This window comes from Mastomys coucha, unplaced genomic scaffold (genome assembly GCF_008632895.1).
Source record: "Mastomys coucha isolate ucsf_1 unplaced genomic scaffold, UCSF_Mcou_1 pScaffold23, whole genome shotgun sequence".
NCBI lineage: Eukaryota > Metazoa > Chordata > Mammalia > Rodentia > Muridae > Mastomys > Mastomys coucha.
The window spans coordinates 55,246,244-55,267,554 of record NW_022196906.1 but is presented as its reverse complement, the minus strand read 5'-3'; the positions used below and the strand labels follow the sequence as shown (position 1 = coordinate 55,267,554).

The following is a 21,311-nucleotide window of genomic DNA, read 5'->3' as shown; positions in this document are numbered from 1 at the left end:
GCTTTGGCAAGCTGTGCCATCCATAGCATGTGCCCTCAGAAGTAGGTACTTCACCTTGAGAAGAATCCCAACTGGTGTGCTGGACCCACAGGGCCAGAAACTAGGAACGAGTGTTCCTAATGGGTGCAGCTTGGGCTGCTCACACACATGCGTTCTCATCCTCCTGTTCCGTACAAGGAAGTTCACACTGAGGTCAGTTCCAGAAAAGCAAGCCAGACAGGATGTGTTTAACCAAATATTTTCTGGGTCAAAGTCGCTGCTTGCTTCCCTACTCTTTTTAGCATTGACTATCTCTGCCTTTTCCTCTCTCATACTGAGAAAAAAAATATTGCAAGCCACCTTAACCTAATAAAATAAGTACACTGCCATTTGTTTGGGGACCTAGAATCCACACAGAAAGGCACTAGCGCTTTATTCTGGCTAGACATCAAGTCACAATTAAACCTTCCTCAAAGTCTCTGTTGTCCTGGTAACTGCTCGGTACTTAGAGAACATGGGGGGTGTGATTGCCCAAAAGGGTCTGGAAGCAGAACGAGTGAGTGAGCGCTTATTAAGGAATTCTGCCTGGTGCGCAGAGCCTCAGCGGCCATGTCAGATGGCAGAGCAAAGGTGGGGGAAAGCTCTCCTTTATGTCCTCCCAGTGCTGCCACGCTTTGGGGCTCTGGCGCTGTGAAGTGGCTATGCACATTATAATAACAAGCCCGATGCCGGTACACCAAAAATATTGACAACAAATAGTATTTTGAATAAGCAGATGGTAAATCCCCTTAAACACATTCAACTTTGACGGATATATTTAGACTTAGATGAATAGTCGCTGGGGCTTTTTTTTTTTTCTTAAGTGTCAATTGGTGTGAATGAATAAAGATGGTTTTAAAGGAGCTGAACTGCTTGGGGATTAGGGCCAACTGGAACAATTTGCTTGAAAAAAAAAAAAAGCCTTCAAGCTAGAGAGTGTCTCAGTTTCCTCCTCGGCAGGAGGACCTCGGCCTTTGAGTCCTCCACCTGGGCCAGGCCAGCACTCCTCCATTGCCCACCTTTTTAATTGTGCATAAACGAGTTCTTGCAGCTCCAAAGAGCCAATAATTACAGCAACGACAAAGCAGGGAAGGTTTAAGTAGCAGTCCTTTTTATTGTGGTTTAACAGATTTTTTAGCAAGAAGACTGAGAATATAAATTGGCTTCATTTTTAAATCCTGAGGAAAATGCCTAAACAGCCCATAAGGTCCCACTTGAGGCAATTAAAAAAAGCTTAGAATAGCAAGCAAGAGGGAGGGGGAAAAAACCCACAAAATTTATTTGGACACCGTAGAGGGAAAAGGTTACCAATGAGACTAGCTTCCTTCCCACGTTGTCTCCAAGTCCCTCATGTGAACCTGGTCCCCAGGTTTTGTTTTGTTTTGTTTTGTTTTTGGTGGGGGAGGGATGGCAGTCATGGTATAGGAAGTAAGAAAAGCATGTCAGATATCTTATGCTCTTGCTCCTGTCATGTAAAGTGTGTTCCGAGCATGTATGTAATAAAAATGATGGTTCGGGCTTTCTCTTCACTAGCATGCAATTCCTCTCACGGGTCACATTCTAGTCCTTCACTGGTAATGGAGGTGCCATTAGAAGAGGGTAATGCCAATCAGGGGAGGGTGACTCCATTGGCAAAGCACTTCTTGCAAGCATAAGGCACAAGTTCAAATCCCAGCACTCACACAGGGGGCTTGCTGGCCAGCCAGGCTAGGCCAAAAATCAGTGAGCTCCAGATTTAGTCGTGAGACCTTGACTCAAAAAAAAAAGGTTAAGAACAATGGGGAAGATGCTCAGTCAATCTCTGGCCTCCACATATGCACATAGAGGTGAATGTGCACGAGCGCATGCACACACACACACACACACACACACACACAGAGGACAGAGAGAGAGAGAGAGAGAGAGAGAGAGAGAGAGAGAGAGAGAGAGAGAGAATGTATTAGCATCTCTCCTCTGTTTTTAGGGGCCTTAAAGGATTTCTGGAGAAGGCATTCTTACACTGATCTGTAACCTTCAGTATCCTCTCAGGGATACGTTTTGTTTTTTGTTTTTTTTTTTTCAAAGTCCCATCCCCACGGAGGAGATGCCGTCACTCTGCCTCCTTGCAGGGTACCATTTGGAAGTGGCCTTCACCCTATGCTCCTCATCTCTGAGAAAGCTACTTAATGATGCATAAAACGAATTATTATAAAATAAGGCAGACTCTGCTCGGCAGCTGCTCACAATGTGGAAAATCACAATTTTTCATGGCCTGTTTTCTTTGAAAATGTGTGCCCTTTCCCTATCCTTAATGCGTTCTGTATATGTAAAATAAATATCCCTCACAGCAGGACCTGGCTCCGAGGCCTTAAAGCCTAATAAAAGAGTCCTGTAGTTTAATGGTCCTTAAATGCTCAACATCTTTTTCACTTAATGTAAAATCCATCTGATCTAATAGCCGTGACTGAATTATAGATATATAATTTTTTCTATTAAATGTTAATCTTCTGACTTGGCGCAGCAATGGATGCTCTAAATTATTAAGAAGGCAATAACCTCTCTAAACTCTTTTCAGGCTTCAGGATATTCCCAGGTCTGCTATCATAAAAAATAAATCTGCAAACCTGCATACAATAAGTAAGAACCGCACCTATTAAATAGGACAACATGATAGCAAATAACAATTATGGAGACGTTTTCTTGATGTCTCCTCCTCTGTTTTATTAAATATAAATTCATATGGACATATAAATATATATACACATATATGTGGCCAAATTATGTGTCTATATAACTAGGGTAGCAGACTTCAAAAAGCCTTCCTTTTTTCATTTACATATGACATTTTTGTTATCTTCTTTTGGCTGGATCCATTCACTGGTGATGTTTGTTCAAGCAGGCATAAATAATGAAACTACACTGAAATCCATAAGGGATGCCGCATGCCCAATTATGCTAAGCAGAGCCCTTGCACTGCCTTTGTGGTGAGGTTTGTGGGAGGCCAGCTCTATCCTGGATTCACGCTTTTATTTTAAAATCTATATACTCACTTGTGGCAAAGGGAAGTGCAGGGTCAGGGAGCTGCTCTGTGGGTACCATCCAATGCCTTAACACCCCTCTACTCGGTCCTGCTAAACATTCCTCTACACCAGCCCCCATAGCACTTGGTGACCAACCTTTAACACATGAGTCTGAGGGAACATTTGATCCAACACATAACAAAATTATACTAACTTTACCTGAAATTTTAGAACAATATAGGTACACCCAGTGGTTACCCACTGTAGGAGTATTTCATTTTAAGAGATACCATGGGGGCTTGGGGTGTGTAGTGTGGGGCACATGTCCCATGCTTAGGGTGTGTGGTCAGAGGACAGCTTGGGTAAGAGGGTTCTCTCCTTCTACCACGTGGGCTCCAGGGATCAAATCAAGTTCTAAGGTTCAGTGTAAGCATCTTCTCCTGGCGAGCCATCTCACCAGCTCCGTCTTTAAAATTTTATTTTTTGTATGTGTATCCTTACATATGTATATGTACCATGTCCATGCCTAGAGCCTTCAGAGACCAAAAGAGGGTACTGGATACCCTGTGCCTGGAGTTACAGGTAGATGTGAGCTGCCTTATGTGGAGAATGATCTGGAACCAAACCATTTCCCCAGCCCCTCACTGGCTCAATTTTAATAGATAATTCTTAATACTGACAACAGGTAAATAAGAATGAGCTTGCCTGATGAGAAGGCTCAAACAAACAAACAAAAACCCCTAAGGATTGGAGAATAAAGGATCACACCCTAGTTAGAATTCCCTGATTCAAGCTGGAGAGATGGCTCAGTGGTTAAGAGCACTGGCTGCTCTTCCAGAGGTCCTGAGTTCAATTCCCAGCAACCACATGGTGGCTCACAAACATCTGTAATGGGATCTGATGCCCCCTTCCAGTATGTCTGAAGACAGATACAGTGTATGGATATAAATAAAATAATTTCTTTTTTTTTTTTTTTTTTTTAAAGAATTCAGTGATTCTCCCAGAGGACTTACAGATCTTTAGATGACAACTGGTCACTTGAGGTCTCACAGTCTTTCTGAACATAAAACAGAAAGATGAGTGTCCATGATCCATGGACTTCTAACCAAAAGGCCTTTGTCACCAATGCTTTAAATGTGATCTCAGCCTGGCATGTCCAGAGGTGAGTGGGTGACAACAGGATGGCCTAAGAGGGTCTCAGACAGATGACCAAAATGAGCACTGTCTTCCATATCTGGGACCCTGTCAGTGTTTACTCCAAATTCTCCAAAGATGAGAAATGAACAGCTTAACTCTCAAGTCTTCTATAAGGACACTCAAAGGAATTCTAAAGAAAAGAATTTTTGACAGGTGAAGACAAAATGCAGGGAACAGACACACATACTGATCTTGCAAGGGACTCTAGCTGTTCCCAGAACCTGTTTCAAAAATCTCATAACTACCTGTCACTCCAGCTCCAGTGGAATCTGATGCCCTCTTCTGGCCTCCATGGGCACTGCACTCACACACACACACACACACACACACACACACACACACACACACACACAAAGTAAAAACACAAATAAAATATGCATGTTACTTCCCCAATGTGTTCAAGGAGAACACAACTCTGACCATAAGTATTCAGTTCAGAACATCAGTCTGTTGGACTTCAATAGGTTGCCCAAAAATCCTAAAAACAGAATACAGGACAAATAACAACATTAAACAACTTAAGGAAGCATATGTCTCTTGTGTAAATATTATGTGCCTGCCTCAAGAATTCAAAGTAAATTAATCGGACTTTTCATTGTTTATTCGCTGAAGAAAAGTTGAATATGCTGACTTATAAAGGATGACATCATGCCACTTGCCGGGAAATGCATGCAACTGAGGTCACTAGGTTAAGCTATTAGGTCAGTCTCAGAAAGGCTTTACAGAGACATAATATCATAGGTGTTCAGATGATCTGAAAGCAGAAATCACATTATCCAGGGAATAAGGGAGACTGGTGGGGGTGGGGTATCAGAGTATGGGGTGAGTATGCTTAAAATTCATTACGTGTTGGCATGGAAGTGCAGTTATGTAACCCCATATTAAAACATGCTTTTTCAAAAAAAAAATATGATGGCATACCTGTGGTATGAGTGGTGATTTTTCCAACTGTATTCTATAAAGTTAGAATTAAAAAAAAACAAACAAACAAAACTTGGTTCAGAATGCTCAAGGATTGTTAAGGTACAGTTTGCAATGGAAGAAAACCCAGGGGCCAGGAAGATAGCTCAGTGAATACAGCATGTGTCACACATGTGTCAAGAGCAGAGTTCAGATCCTCAGAGCCAACTTATAAAAGCCAGACAGGCATAATGGCCACCTATAACCCCAGCATGAAAGAGGCAGAGACAGGGGATCCTCAAGGCAAGCTGGCTCACTAATCCAGCTGCTTCTCAAGCTCTAGGTTCAATTGTGAGTCCCTGCTTCAATAGATGAAGTGGTAAGCAATAGAAAAAGATAACCAACATCGACTTAGAGACTCGACATGTACACATACCTGTGCGCACACACACACATACACAACCATATACACAACGAACATACATACATGCACTACACACACACACACAAGCTCAGCTGAAATGATCCGTTTGTGAAATTACTTGCTAAGCATCAAATTTGAGATTTTTAGGGTGAACAGTAAACAAAATATTAATCAAAATAAAGATATAAATTCTCCTTAGTAAGATGAAGTTAGTAGAAATAGCTTGTTAGAGAATTTACCACAAAGTATATCCAATTCCATTATCTTCTTGCTGTCTTTATTCTGGAAGTGTTACTGCATTGTGGCACTGTTGTCTAAAACTTCAAGATGTTTCCCCAAATCACTAATGCTAATTTTGCAAGAAACTTGTGTCTCCCGTTATTAATCCCATTCAGACGACGCTCCTATAAATAAGTCTGAGACATTTGGAGGTCGCATGTAGAATGAGTGTCTGATTACAACAGTCGAAAATGACAAAGCAGTTGTTCTCCTTTTAAAGACGATGGTGAGAAACGTCAGCCTTGGTAAGAAAAGGTTAAAGTGCTGCTGTAGAGACCCAGAGGTGAGCTTCTCACCAGTCCAACTGTCCCGCTCTTGCCTGTTCCTGAGCTGTGTAAACTAGCACTGCAAAACATATAGGAAAGAAATCTACTTTAAATAAAGGTATAGCATAAGAACAACAAAGGCAAAGCACTCATTAGACTGCTCAATAGAGATGCACTTGGCCAGCCATATAATCCGCTCTGACTTGTTTGTGTATGTGTGTGCACACGGGTGAGTGCACATGTGGAGGTTAGGCTGATACTGGCGTCCTTGTCGACTTCTCTTTTTCACTTTTTTTTTTTTTTTTTTTTTTTTTTTTTTTTTTTTGAGACAGGGTTTCTCTGTGTAGCCCTGGCTGTCCTGGAACTCACTCTGTAGACCATGCTGGCCTCAAACTCAGAAATCCTCCTGCCTCTGCTCCCAAGTGCTGGGATTAAAGGTGTGCGCCATCACTGCCCGGCCCCATCTCACTTTTTGAGGCAGGGCCTCTCCCTGAACCTGCAGCCGACTGATTTGGCTAGATTGGCCAGCCACTGAGGCTCAGAGTCTGCTGGGGATTTTAGGTGCACGCTGCTACCCTTGGGGGTGAGAAGCTGTGTCCTGGGAGATTGAGCTCAGATCTTCATGCTTGCCTAGAAACCACTTTCCTTACTGAGCCATCTCCTCACCCTCTGGAAGGTCTTTTGATCTATTTAAAAGTAGCTATCAGCTAAATTAAGTTCTCCAAAATCAATCTTTCAATGTTATTTCAGCCTCAGCTCCTTTTTATATGGACCCATTCAGATGGCTCATATTTTAACATGGACTCAACTATTTTTAAAATGTAGTTTTAAAAAGTATAATTACGCCAGGCAGTGGTGGCACACACCTTTAATCCCAGAACTTGGGAGGCAGAGGCAGGCAGTTTCTGAGTTTGAGGCCAACCTGGTGTACAGAGTGAGTTCTAGGACAGCCAGGGCTATACAGAGAAACCCTGTCTTGAAACAAACAAACAAACAAAAAATATAATTACAAGGGCATACCTTTAATCCCAGCATTCAGAAGCAGGTGGTTCTCTGTGAGTTCAAGGCCAGTCTGGTCTACAAAGTGAGTTCCAGGATGGCCAGGGCCATAAAGACAATACAAATTTAAAAGTACAAATAAAAAAGGTATAGTTGAGGCAAGGCAAGGTACATGCTGTTTGCCACTGTGTGAAATGAATGTACATAGAATATTAGCTTTGAATCCACTGGAAAACTCAGTGACACACTCGTCTCAGAAAAATAAAATTCAACAACGGAACAAAATATAGTTTATTTTACTGATACTATCAGAGTAAGGCCCAGAAGAGCCACAGAGTTGCACCCAGAATGCATAGCACCAGCAGGACAGGCTCCAAGTCAGCTGACACTAGCATACAAGGCCTTGTCGCATCTGTATGATTTGCAGTAAGGCCGCCTGCACATCTTCATCCATGTGACCCTGGAGGGAAGGAAGAGGGCACGTGTCACCTTTACTGAACTCCAAAGGTGAGGCCTTTATCCTAGAGCACACCTCATCACGGTAAGAGTACCCCACAGGAAGTCTACCATGTAGATAAAGGCATCAGGTCACAAGGAGTAAGTACACAGGAGGGCCTCCTAACACTTACGACCAGAAAACCAATGCAACAATGGCCTATGCACTATACATTACAGTCAGCTACATGAACATTTCCTATGACTGTTGTAGAGTGTGTGTGTATGTGTGTGTGGGGAGACGCACACGCGCGCGTGTGCTCGCACGTGCATGTAGATATAACCTCAATCATTCTCTTCCTTCTGTATGAAGCAGTCTGTCACTTGAAACCAGAGCTTGCCATTTGGCTGGTGAGCACGCCCAGGGCCTGCCAGCTGGGCTTAGAGACAGGCTGCCACACCCACTCAGCAGTTCCTTGGTGCTGGGGATCTGAACTCTGGTCCTCAAGCTTGTAGGAAAAGTGCTTTGCCCACTCAGCCATCTTCCTGCCCTGCCCCTTTGAGGAGAAAAGAGACTGAGGAAAGAAATTCTGTACTTATGTTATATAAGCAGGATGACACATCCCTGCAGCACATCTTCTCACTCAGTGCCACAGCAATCCTTCTCTAGAGCCAGGTAACTGTTCATTTTTATGTAATATCCAGTATATATTAAATGCCCTTGCCTCTTCCCTAATGTCAGACATTTTATATATATATATATTTATAGCCAGGCACTTGGAGAAGAAGTAGCTGGCTCAAGAGATGGGTTCAGCACCAGGTGTACAGTGAATAACTATAACGGCAGAACTCAGGAAATAGAGGCAGGAAGATCAGGAATTCAAGGGCTGCCTGGACTACATGAGATCAGTCTTAAAAAAAAAAAAAAGGCACAGTAACAAAAAGCAAGCTCAATATTTGAATTTCCAAAGGACTACAACATTTTCCTTATTAGAAATAACAATTTACAGTTCTACCCAACTGGGCATAAAAGACCCATTTTCCAAACACTTGGCCAAAACTATTGGTAATAAAAGGTACCTCTTATATACTGGCATCTCTCCTGTTGCAAAGTTGAGTGTGTATATCATTTATATTTTAAAAGAAAACACTTAAATGTTTTGAAGTAGGGACTGGAGAAATGGTTCAGTGTGTAAGAGTGGTTGCTCTGCAAATGTGAGGCCCTGGGTTTGAATTCCCAGCACCCACATAAAAACCCTGGGAAAAGCTGTATGAGCCTATAACCCCAGCACTGCAGAGCAGAGACAGGTGGATCCCAAGAACTCTCTGGTTGGCCAGCCTAGCTGACTTGTGAGCTTTAAGCTCAGTGACAGACCATGCCTCAAGGAAATATGGCAGAGAGCAGAGTAGGAAAGACACTCAATGTCCTGGCCTGGCCTCCACATGCCCCTGCATGTGTGTGCAACACACACTCATACACACACACACTCATATACAGAGACACACACAAACACACAGATACACACATACACTTTTAAGTAGCAGGGTTAAGCAGATGCAAATCTGTGGCAGGCTTACACCCTTCTACTCTCCTCTTTATTATTAATTTATTACTGGAGCATCTGAATAGGCTTTGGCAGGACACATCTATGAATATAAAAAGTTTTGCCTCCCAAATCTGTTTTTACAGCAGCAGGGTGTTTAAATTTCAAATGTTAGCCACAGTTGACTAAACTGGATCCATAGTTAAACTGCACGATGCCAGACGGCAAGACGTCTTCAGATGCCAAGTGCTGCTGTTGCTTCATTAGAACTCAGCAGAAAACAATTTTAGATTTCAGAAGGGCACATTACACAAAGTGGAAGGTCTCAGAAGTTGTCATGGTGTTTTGCTCTGTCTCTTCTGGCCAAGACTAGGATGTCTCTCATCCTTTCTATATGTGTGTGTGTGTGTATGCATGTGTCTCTGTGTGTGTATACATGTGCACATGTGTGTGCACATGCGTGTATGTACATGTGCAAGCATGTAAAAGACATCCAGTGTCCTGCTTTACCATTCTTTGCCCTATTCCCTAAGACAGTATCTCTCACTGAGCCTAACACTGGGTTGGTGGCAAGCCTCAGCAATCCTCTTGTCTCTATCACCCTGGGAGCTCGGGTCACAGGCACTCAGGCAGCCATGCCTGTCTCTTTCCAAGGGTTCTGGGGTCAGAACCCAGGTCCCCATGTTTGGCAGCAAGCGTGTTAACCCACTGAGCCATCTCTGCAGCCTGATCTGTGCTGTTCTCTCCTCTCATGAACACTGACCACCGACAACACTAATGATTGAAATGATCTTTTAGAGCTCAGCCAATGTCCTACCTACTCAGAGGGCAGCAGGGAGCATCCTTTCTGCTGTCCCTCCTTTTAGAGCCCCCTTCAACCCTATAGGAAAAGTAGAGCACTGGTTTTAAGACTCTGGTATCAGAAAGTACGTTTACTATTTAATCGAGTTCTGGTTTTAAAAAATCATGTTTCTTTGAAATTTACTGTCTTCCCTCCTTGCTTCTGTTTGTTTTAACAGCACAGTGTGGCTAGCACATCTCAAATCCAAATAACTTCTAGTATCCCTCACTCATGATTCCAACATTGTCTCTTTCAGTACGTCTTCCTGCACAATCTATTCTGAGAATGCGGGAGACTATTCGCACGGCTGCCACAGAGCAGAGACAACCCATCTCTCACACCCTAAACATTTCCTTAGCATATTTCTTTTACAGGCCTTCTCAGGACAACACAAAAGAGGATTTACAATCTTCTGCTTCACTGAGCTTAAGGCTCCGTAAGTAAATAACCAATTAGAACAGACCAGTTTTCCCTTAAGTTCTTACAATTTTGTGCATACCTCCTTTGTCCTTTTCTGACTTTTCAAGTGTTCGCTACTTCAAAGAACAACCCCACCCCAAAGCCACCAGGAAGAAGCATATGCAGCCCTCTTTACACACTCTCTCTCTCTCTCTCTCTCTCTCTCTCTCTCTCTCTCTCTCTCCCCCACACACACACACATCCCACCTTCCCCTCCACTCCCCCACTCCCCGCTGACAGCCACGTGTAATGTCAAGGCTTTATCCCAGCTAGCAACACTGTTAACGTGAGCTGCCATCGTGTGTTGCCAAACTGTCTAGCGGATGAGTGGCAAGCAGATGGAGACAACACTAAATTTAAGATGTTGTGTTGCTGTGTAGCTTTGTAAATTGTTCTGGGAGATATGCAAGCCATGATTAAAAGAAACACAATTATTTTTAAATAAGCATATGGGTTAGAGCAACTTCAAATGTCAATTACATGCATGTAAGTTTATTCAGAAAATTAAAACTGTATTTTATTTTTCCCTAAAATGAACAGTCTTTTCAAAGGCACAGCTGTTCCTACCTGTGCGGCACTGAGGAGGTGGGTCCGGTAGATAGCGATGACGTCCTGGTGCTGTCTGTCAGCATCCTAGAACCACGGGAAGGCAGACAGAGGAGAACATTAGCACGCATGTGTGCAAGACCAGGAGACTTGTAGCAATGAGCGTGAGACCCCCTGCTGCAGACTGGCAAGAAGGGCTCCTGTCACCTTTAGAACAGAAGCCCGGATGCTGAAATACACATGATGGAGCCGGTGTAAGGTTTTCCCTTATATATATTGATGCTCCCGGGAAAGCAATGCCATTTACCCCAAATCACAGGGGATCACTGTGTGTGTCTGGGGGTGTGTCTGTGTCTATGTAGAGCCCATAGAGGCCAAAGGCATCAGATTCCCTGGAATGGAGTTATGGGTTGCTGTGAGTTGCCCAATGTAGGTGCTAAAAACTGAACTTGAGTCTTCTACAAGAGTAGTATATATTTCTAACTGCTGATCCATCTCTCAAGTCCAGGTCTTAAAAATAAAAAATGAAACAATAAAAAAGGTTTTGTTGTTGTTGCTATTATTAATTATCACGAATACTGTGTCAGTGTAAGAGGACAGGAATGGGAATGTGGATGCATGTGGACACATACACAGAGACTTAAAATAATAAAAATAAGTATTTTTTAAAAAGACATAGCTTTTGCTATTTGGACTCTGAAGACCAAGCTAATAAGCGTGGATTCTCTCTCATATGTAAGGAGGCATCCCTCTGGAGTCTCTGAGCCAGCACTGATGAAAGGGAAGAGGTAGCTCTGCCCAGGACCCTGGAATGTGACACTAGACGAAGTTCTCTCCTCCCACCCCACCTTTGAGTGCCTGCCTTGGTTGTCAGGCTTGTGCACCAAGTGCTGTTCCCTGCTGCGCCACCTACCAGAACCTCTGCTCTTCCTACCGCTTACAGGTGTGCACTCCTGTGCCCACTAGGCCTGCCTTTTGTCACTCCTGGTCATGGTGGCTAGATCCCACCTCCGTGGATCTTTTCATACTATTTTCGTGGCCTGGAAGATCCTCTACCTCTCTTTCATGCACCAAAATGCTTTACAAACTCAGGACAAGTTTTTCCTTCTTCTTTGGGACCAGACCCCAATCGATGCTAGCCTTTCCTTCTTGGGAAACGGCTGTTTGAATGTGACCAGCTGTTTGAATGTGACTGGCCCCAGAAACTGCGTGTTAGAAATAGTTCCCAGTCACCGCCACCCATAGGTAAGAGGTGACTAGATTCAAATTTGATAATGGCATTGTTAATATCATCATCACAGGCTTCTTCCTGCCAGAATGGGGTCCTTATGAGCAGTGAGCTTGGCCCCTCTTGTTCTTGCTTTCCCATGTGACAGCTTCTGCCATGTTGTAACACAGCCAGGTTTTCACCAGATGCAACCCCTCTAGAACCATGAGCCAAGTAAGTCTCCTTAAACTACTCTGGAAGAACTACCCTGTAGAATGGTAATGGAGACACAGTTCAGAGAGAAAACAACAGGATGCTTATTGGAGTGGCATACACTAGGCATCAAATAAGTAACACTATCATAATATAAGTGGTGGTAATGTTAAACAAAGATCACACATGAATGTGAAGTCAGCTTCAAATGCATTTCAACTCCATGGAAGCTACATACACACACTCACACACACATACTCACACACATATATTGCACACATCATAACATACATACACCCACACTCACATACACTCACAAATACACACACATATACACATAACACACACTCACACATATACACTCACACACAACACATTCACACACACTCATATATACTCACATTTACACACTCTCACACATGCTCACAAATACACTCACAAATATACACACTCATGGATACATACACATTTAACACACTCAGTCACACACACAACACACACACTCTCATACATTCATACACCCTCACAAATACACATACTCTTGGACACACACACACACAACACACATACTCATATATATAACATCCACACATACTCACACAACTCACACACAGATACACACATTCATGGACAGATACACATATACGCATAACACACTCACACACTCACACAGATATAGCACACTCACTCACACACTCACTCTCATACACACACTCATGGACACATACACACATAACACATACACTCACACATAACACACTCACACACTCACATACACTCATACACACTCACACACTCATGGGCACATATATACATAACAACACACTCATACTTACACTCACACAGACATATACACTCATGGACACATAGATGCATAACATACTCACACTCACACTCACATACACTAACACACTCTCACTCATATACACTCACTCACACTCTCACAAAAACTCACTCATACACACACATACACTCACTCACACACACACATACATACTCACACACATACATACACACACATATACTCACATATACTCACATAGACACACACATACACACACACTCACACATATATACTCATAGACACATACACATATAACACACTCACATACACTCACACATAGTCACACACACTTATACTCATTCACACATACACACACATACACTTACTCCCACACACTCCCACATACACACTCACTCACACACTCATTCACACATACATACTCACACATAGACTCACACATACACACTCACACACACTCATGGACATATACACATATAACACACTCACATACAGTCATTTACACACATACTCACACATACATGCTCACTCACACACACTCACACACTCACTCACACAGTCTCACACACATACACACACACTCATACACATATACTCACACACTCATTCACACACATACAATCACACAAATATACACTCATGGTCATATATACACTTAACACATTCACATTCACATACACACTCATACACACACTCACACACACAACAATTATACACACTCACGCACAAAGTCACACACAGTCATGGACACATACACATATAACACTCACATACACCACTCATACATAGTCACACACACTCATGAACATATACACATATAACACACTTATATACACTCACTCACACACAGTCATACACACTCAGTCATGCACACTCACATACACTCATACACTCTCACACACACACTCACTCACTCACACATACACCCTTACATACACTCTCTCACACACACACTCACTCTCTCACACACTCACACATACACACACATTCTCTCAGGCACACACACACACACACTAGCTCACTCTGCCGGCCCCACTGCTCAGCGCCCTGGACACTCACAGCCAGCTGCTGCTGCAGATCCCTCACTCGCTGCTGCAGAGTATCCACCAGCTGGCTCTGCCGCTTGGTGGGGCTGCCACTGCTGTAGGTGAGCTGGGAAAGGCCGTTGAGCGCCTGCTTTAGTCTTTCGACATCATTCAGAAGTTCAGTTATCTTTTGAGAGACAGAGAGAAATTGTAGGAAAACATATACCATCATTGTGGATGAAAATCCTTATACAGAAATCACTCCTCACTGGAGACACGAGCCTTAAACAGCGGGTAGGATGCTGCCAAGATTCCACCAGCAGAAGACGCAGCATACTATTCGTACAATTTCTTGGACTTGATTCCAGTAAATTTCTTCCAAAGACAACACCAAATTGAGAATAAACATCATGAATGTCCTAAGACTGAAGCACGAGCTTAGTTTTCTCTGCGCATGAAAGGGCCTCTGACGTTTTGAACACTCGAAAGGGGTTTTATTAGATGGAGCGTGAAAACTGAAAAAGCTTGGCTCATGTGCACACAGGATTAACTTATGTGTTTTCTTCTCATCAAGGGTTGTATTATTTATTCAAATAAGTTTTTTTAATTTATTTTTTGTGTCTGTGTGTGTGTGTGTGCAGTGCCTACAGAGGCCAGCAGATGGCGTCATGTCCTCTCCCCCTGCCCCCAAACTGGAGTGACAGGTTGTTGTGAGCTGATGAAAAAACATCAGTGCTAAGTCTTCCGGAAGAGCAGCCAGCAAGTGCTTTTAACTGCTAAGCCGCCTTTGCAGTCCCAGGAGTTGCACCATTTAATAACTGGCAATGTGCATAAGTAGATGCAGGAATCAGTTATCACAATGATGTGTTACTGCATCCTAACAACATTGCACATAAGCCGAGCAGATTTAAATGCTAGCTCTTACGGGAAGACATGCTGCAGGGGAGGGCTGAGGCTGAGGCTGAGGCTGCCTTTACTCATCCCACAGTCCCAGCCCATACAGGCCATTCCATAATTGCTCAGTGAATGCATTCAGCTGTGATCAGTCTTCATTTTTCATCTCCATGGTACAAAACAGACATCTAATAGCTTCAAAAATGTTATTGCATACCTAGTCTGTAAAACTAGACCATGAGGAAGAAAACCAAGAGGGAAAGATAAATTTAAAATCCTGTTCCTAAAATGTTTTAATTTTATGAATGGCAAAGCTAAAATGAACCTGTAGTTTGGGAGGAACTGTTGGCTGTAGGCTAGACTGGGAACGGTGAAGGGTTAAAGGTGTACAGGACACAGCAAAGCACAAAAAGCACAAGCATCCCAGACCAGGTTTGTAGAAGCGCCTGTGGGCAGAATGCATGGTGAGTTGGGCTCAGTGTCCCGGTGTAGGTGAGTAGGGAGATGGAGTCTGGATGCTCCCCAGGGACCTTGACTTCTGGCAGCCAGAAGCCTACAAGATTCCAACTCCTTGCTACAAGAAAGTGAGCTTTAGTCTTCCCATTTGTCCCTAACCATCAGCTGAGGGAACAGACAGAAGAAATGTCTTTGGTTTTTTGGGCTTTTTCAATTTAGAATTTTTTTGACACACCATTTTTTGACACACCTGGAATCAAACTGGAAGGGTGGTGCTTCATTAATGGCTTTGTAGATCTGTCTGAGGGGTTCTACGCTAGGAGGCACAGCCCTACACTAGGGTTTCCCCCCACCCAGCCTCACGGTCTGCCTGGTGCCTACCTTATTATCTTTCGCTTCGATCTGTTTGGCGGACTCCTGTATCCTCTGCTGCAGTTCCATGATTGTCGTCAAGGACTTGTCACACCGCTCCTTCTGATCCTTGATCTCCTGCTCGATGCTGAGGTGGAGCAGCTCCTTCTCGTCCTTGGCCGAGAACTTCTCCTCACACACTTGGTCATACTTCCTGTTCAGACTGGCCAGTTTGTCATTTAAGTTGGAAATCTGGGTCTCCAAGTCACTCTTGGTGGCTTTATATTTCGACATGTCGACGACCTCTCTGGTCTCTAAGTTCCTCAGCGCCTGCTTGGTGTTCTGAACCTCTGTCTGGAGTTTGGAGACTTCCGTGGTTTTCTTCTGGCTCTCCTCTTCCTTTTCTCTTAGGGTGGCTTTCATGATTCCAACCTCTTTCTCGAAGGCTTCCTTTAGCTGCAGGTGATCTGCCAGGGTCACAGAGGAGTTCTTCTGGTTCTCCAGCAGCTGCTGAAGCTGGCTCACCGTCTGCTGCTCTCTCTCCAGGCACCTCTGCTTACTCCTCAGCTCCTCCTTTAACTGCTCAATTGTGCTGTTGAGAGATTTTTTTAGAGCCTCCACCTGTTCCAGTGGGACTGGCTGTTTCTGCAGAAGACTTTGGGCTGCAAGGATCTCGGCAGCCTGCTTGGCTTTTTCTTCCGCCAGCTTCTCTCTCTCGCTCTTCACATCGCTGTACTTCTGGGACAGGTCCTTCAGCTGCTTGCTCAGTTCTTCTGTCTTCCCACTCAGTGCTCTTTCTGCCTCCCTGGCCTCTTCCACCAGAACGTTGCTATCCTGCAGCTCCTTCTGAAGGGCAGCCAGGTCCCTCCTCAGCCTCTCATTCTCTTGTTTGCCCTTCTTGACCTCTTCGTCCCTCAGGCGACACTTGTGCGCCTGCTCTGATAACTGCTCCTTCAGTCCTTTCTCCGTGGCCTTGAACTTGCGTTCACACTCTTCCAAGCGGGTGAGGGGAGCGTACTTCAGCTTAATGCATTCTTGGATGGTGTCAAGCTCCTTTTTCTGGGCCTTGATTTCAGCATGCAGCGTGACGATTTCCTCCTGGCCCTGGCGGTAATTGGCCAGGATGGCAGTGTTGGCATCCTGCGCCTCCTTCAGACTCTGGCTCACCGTGCTCATCTCTCTTGAGTGCTCCTCCAGGCTCACATAGTCAGCTTTCATCTGATTCTGAACGTTCTCCAGGTTCCTCCTCAATACTTCATTCTCATCTCTTAGTTTGGAGAATTCCTGGCTCGTGTCCTCAAACCTCTTCTTTGCATCCAGTAAGGCTCTGTTGGTTTTCTCCAATGTGCTGTTGAGGGAGGCCTTCACCTCCTCATGGGTTTTGGCAGGCACATACTGGCTACTCAGTGTCTTTTTCAAGCTGGTATTTTCAGACGTAAGTGCACGTATTTTTTCCTGACCCTCACCACATTTCTTATTAAGCTCAGACAGCTGCTTTTTCAGTTCCACGATATTGGATTTCAGACTCATTAGCTCCTTTTCATGTTTCTCAGGAGCTACAAACACAGCTTCCAGGCGGCTGACATTCTTAGTCAACTTATCATTCTCCGCCAGCAGTCTCTCTGCTTCCAGCTTCTTCTCCATGTATCTCTGGTTTGCGTCGGAAAGCTTCTTATTCAAATCCTCCATGTTTACATCATGCGACTTCTTCATCTCCTCGCTGACCCTCAGAGGCACGTAGCGGGTCTTCATCTCCACCGTGAGGCTGTGCATCTGCTGGTTGAGAAGTTTGTTGTCTGCATGGAGTTTTTCCACGTCTTTTTGTAGCGTCTGGTTTTTGAGGGTTAGCTCTGACACTTTCTTCCCCAGCTCTCCAGACTTCTGCTCCAACCTGCTCCTGAGCTGCTCGTGCTCCTCGGGTCTGATGTGCTGGGCCCTAACACTCTCTAGATCCCTCTTCAGCTGTCGAATCTCCCCCTGAGAGCTTTCATAGTCCCGCCCCACCTCCGCCAGCCTTTTCGCTTTCTCGTTGATGTCATTGGATAACGAGCTCTTCATGCTTTCAAATTTCTCTGTGGGGACGGAAAGGGCCAGCTTAGCCCCCAGCTCCTTCAGCTGGCCCTCCAACTCCGCGACCCGTCGCCCCCTCCTCTCCCGCTCGAGTTCACACGTGCTGCATTCCTTCTGCAATCGCTTATTCTCTTCCACCAGCCTGCCCTCATCTCTCTTGAATTCCCCTACCAGCATCTCGCTCTGTTTGATCTGGCTCCGCAGCTTTCCCACCTCTGCCGAAGCTCCTTCATATTTGCCTTTCATGTCTTTCAGCTGCTCCCTCAGTTCCTCGATGACACGGTGGCTCCCTGTGGCCGCTTCATTGGTCAGGTGCTCTTTGAGGGCGAGGAAGTGGGTCTGCATTTGTTTGACTTTCCCTTCCGATTCGTACATCCTCTTCTGCACGTCTTTGAGGGCATCTTCCAGCTGCTTGATCTGCTCGTCTGAGTCCTCCTTGACTCTCTCGCACTCCAGAGCTAACGCTTTGCACTCCGCGACCTTGTGAGCCAGTTCGTTTTGGATCTTCAGTCGGTCCTGTTTCACCGAGTCATAGAAAGTTCGCATCGTTTCCAACTCTTTCTTTAAAATCTCATTTTCAGAGTATGGGGTCTGACTTGGTAAAGACAACTCCAGAGGCCTTAACATTGACCTGCTCTGCATATGGGGAGGTACGCCCGGTGATCCACACTGCCAAAAAAAAAAAAAAAAACATAAACCATTAACCACAGAACCTAACGTTGCTGTGTTGACTTCTATTTTATAGAGGGCTCGCTCTACACAGTATCTACATCATCAGTAATCAAAAGGTTTGCAGATTAGGGAGAGATGGGTGGAGCAAAAAAGGATCGATTTTGGGTAAGAAAAACAGTTCTGGGTAGGATTTCCTTATTACACTCAAAACATCTTGGGAATTCCTTTAAGGCAATTTCTAAAGAAAATAGCTGTGGCCCTGGGCTCGGTTTCCTTTCTGCAGTCAGCATGCCTGTGTTACATAAGAACACTAGTTCTAACAACTATACATGCTCACGATTCCATATGTCATGGTGTAGAATCTGTTCAGAACTTCAGGTTCTAAAGCAAGCCATCAGAACCCCCAGGTCAATACTGCATTTTAAATGTGTAACTAATTTCATAGAATTATATATTATTAAACTTTTATTTGTTTGTTTGTTTCTTTGTTTTGTGAGATACACATAGATGAGGGTAGAGGACAAGTTTAGAGAGTCACCTTTCACCTTCCACTTGTGGGTCCCAGGGTTTGAACTCAGGCTGTGAGGCTTGTAGGTACACGCCTTCTCCAGTTAAGCCACCTGGCTGAGCCACACACATTATTACATTTCTAATAAAATATGTGTGGCTTCTGAGCAGCCTCACTGTTAACTCCAATATAATGCTCTTTACATTTTAAAAATAAAATGTATTCCACCAACATAAGCCCGCCTTGTATGAGAACTGTCAGGGAAATGTCAATCAACTAACAAAAAAGACATACATTTCCCTTCTAGCAGGAAGATAAATAGAAATCTTAGCACATAATATAAAACTTGATGGATACCTTGTTCCTTCAATTAATTAGTGCTGACAGAAGAGAAGTATAATTAAACTTCTGAGAGAGATAGCTCAACCATCAGGGCATATAATCATGAAAAACTTGATATAACTATTTTTACTTTCCCATCTAGCGACAATGTTTTTTATGTAAGTATTAATTCATCGATAAATGCCATGAGTTACAGAGACATCCTATTATTCAGTGGGCAGAGTTTTTTGTTTTAAGCTATTTTGGGTAAATTAAAACTGCCTTGCTCTGAATCAAGAGAAAGAAATTGCCAACACAGAATACGTTCCTAGCCTTGACCTGCCTCTGGACTTCAACTGCTCAATTATCTTTGCACTAACACTAGTAGAATTTGCCAAGAAATTGCATATACAGAGTCACACCTCCAAGCCATTACATGTATTAAAATCAGTTATTTATCCAGTCTTTCCAGATACTCTGACCACCCCCCCACTAAAGACTTGTGGATCTTCATCATATACTCTTTCATTATTATTCTTAATCTCAGTAGCTGAGGCTAGCCTCAAAAATCTCTGCATGTGAAGATGACCTCGAACTTCTGCTTTTCCTGCCCCCTCCCAAGTGTTGACTTCACAGGCATTTGCCAGCACACCAGGTTTCTGCAGTGCTGGGGATGGGAGCCGAGGCTCCATGCATGCTGGGTAAATAGGCATGAAAATTAGCCAACATTCTACCTCTTAGAAATTTTATTTTGAAGTCTATTTTCAAAACAAAGGATATTTAATCGCAAAGAAAAATATGTTTCAATGCCTGGACTAACTACTTTTGAGTGATTCACACCTGTGTCCTTCTACATGGGCACAGGAGGAGAGTTAACATTCTGTTAGGAAGCTGGCGATCAAAGAGGATGGGCAGAATTGCCAACTTCTTGTTTAAGACACCACAAACAGCGGTGCCATCCTGGAAATAGCAACATGTACTTGTATTATCAACTAAAAAAGCAAACCCAACTTGGTGTGTGAAAACCTTACTCAGTAGGTATACAAAGGTTTCTTCTTTTTAGACAGACACATATGTTTTCTTTTAGAAAATGTTTTGATTTTTCTTTTTAGACAGGGTCTCACTATGTTCTGGGCTGGCCTGGAACTTGCTATGTACATCACGTTGGCCTTGAACTCACAGAGATCCACCTGCAAAGGCAAGTGTCACCACATATGGCCCCTTGAGACAGGTTTTTAAGTTAAATAACAAACATCTTACCTGTGAATCTGTCGTGTACATTTGACCTTGTTTATGAAGCATGTCTTCTTTTCCTAATTAAAACCAATAAATGATATTTTACATATTCATCCCAAGTTGGACTAGTGTAAGCTAAAGTAGGTATAATTTGTCCTTTATTATATAATCAAAATAAAAGTAGTACAGTGTGAACCCGTTCTTGTTCTGAAGTAGGCATATTTTTCCCTTTCAGTAGAAGGAAAGTCCCTCCAGTCTGCTGAACAGCAAGTACTAAGGCTGGATTTTAGAAATCCAGAAGACTGCGCTGGAGATGGCTCAGTGATCAGTGGTCAGGAGTATTTGCTATTTCTTTGTGAGTTCAATTTCCAACACTCACATCAAGTAGCTCACAACTGCATATAACTCCAGCTCCAGGGGCCTGATGCTCTCTTCTTGCCTTTGTGGGAATACTTATTCATACAGAGATACACATTTTAAAGTAAAATATATACTTTAAAAAAGGAATCTGTAAGACTACTAAGTTACATATGCTATATGTAAAATGTATATAATAAGTCAAATTTACAGGTTAAACATTACTGTTGACCTTAATAGAGAAACAAAAATGTAGGTTTTCCAGGGAAATGGTATCAAACCAGAGAATAAG

The 21,311-nt window shown here is 43.6% G+C and overlaps 1 protein-coding gene across 3 annotated transcripts in view; it reads right to left on the bottom strand.

The window, feature by feature from the left end:
* Positions 1 to 7,356: 7,356 nt before the first annotated feature.
* The window catches only part of Uaca (uveal autoantigen with coiled-coil domains and ankyrin repeats), a 91,076-nt gene continuing 77,121 nt past the window's right edge, over positions 7,357 to 21,311 (bottom strand). For all 3 annotated transcript variants that reach the window (XM_031343412.1, XM_031343414.1, XM_031343413.1), the window contains exons 15-19: positions 20,687 to 20,739; positions 15,886 to 18,594; positions 14,189 to 14,341; positions 10,929 to 10,994; positions 7,357 to 7,542 (exon numbers count right to left, since the gene is read on the bottom strand). In XM_031343412.1, the coding sequence (XP_031199272.1) occupies positions 7,471 to 7,542; positions 10,929 to 10,994; positions 14,189 to 14,341; positions 15,886 to 18,594; positions 20,687 to 20,739 (3,053 nt within the window). In that variant the 3' untranslated portion in view covers positions 7,357 to 7,470. The remainder of the gene's footprint in view (positions 7,543 to 10,928; positions 10,995 to 14,188; positions 14,342 to 15,885; positions 18,595 to 20,686; positions 20,740 to 21,311) is intronic.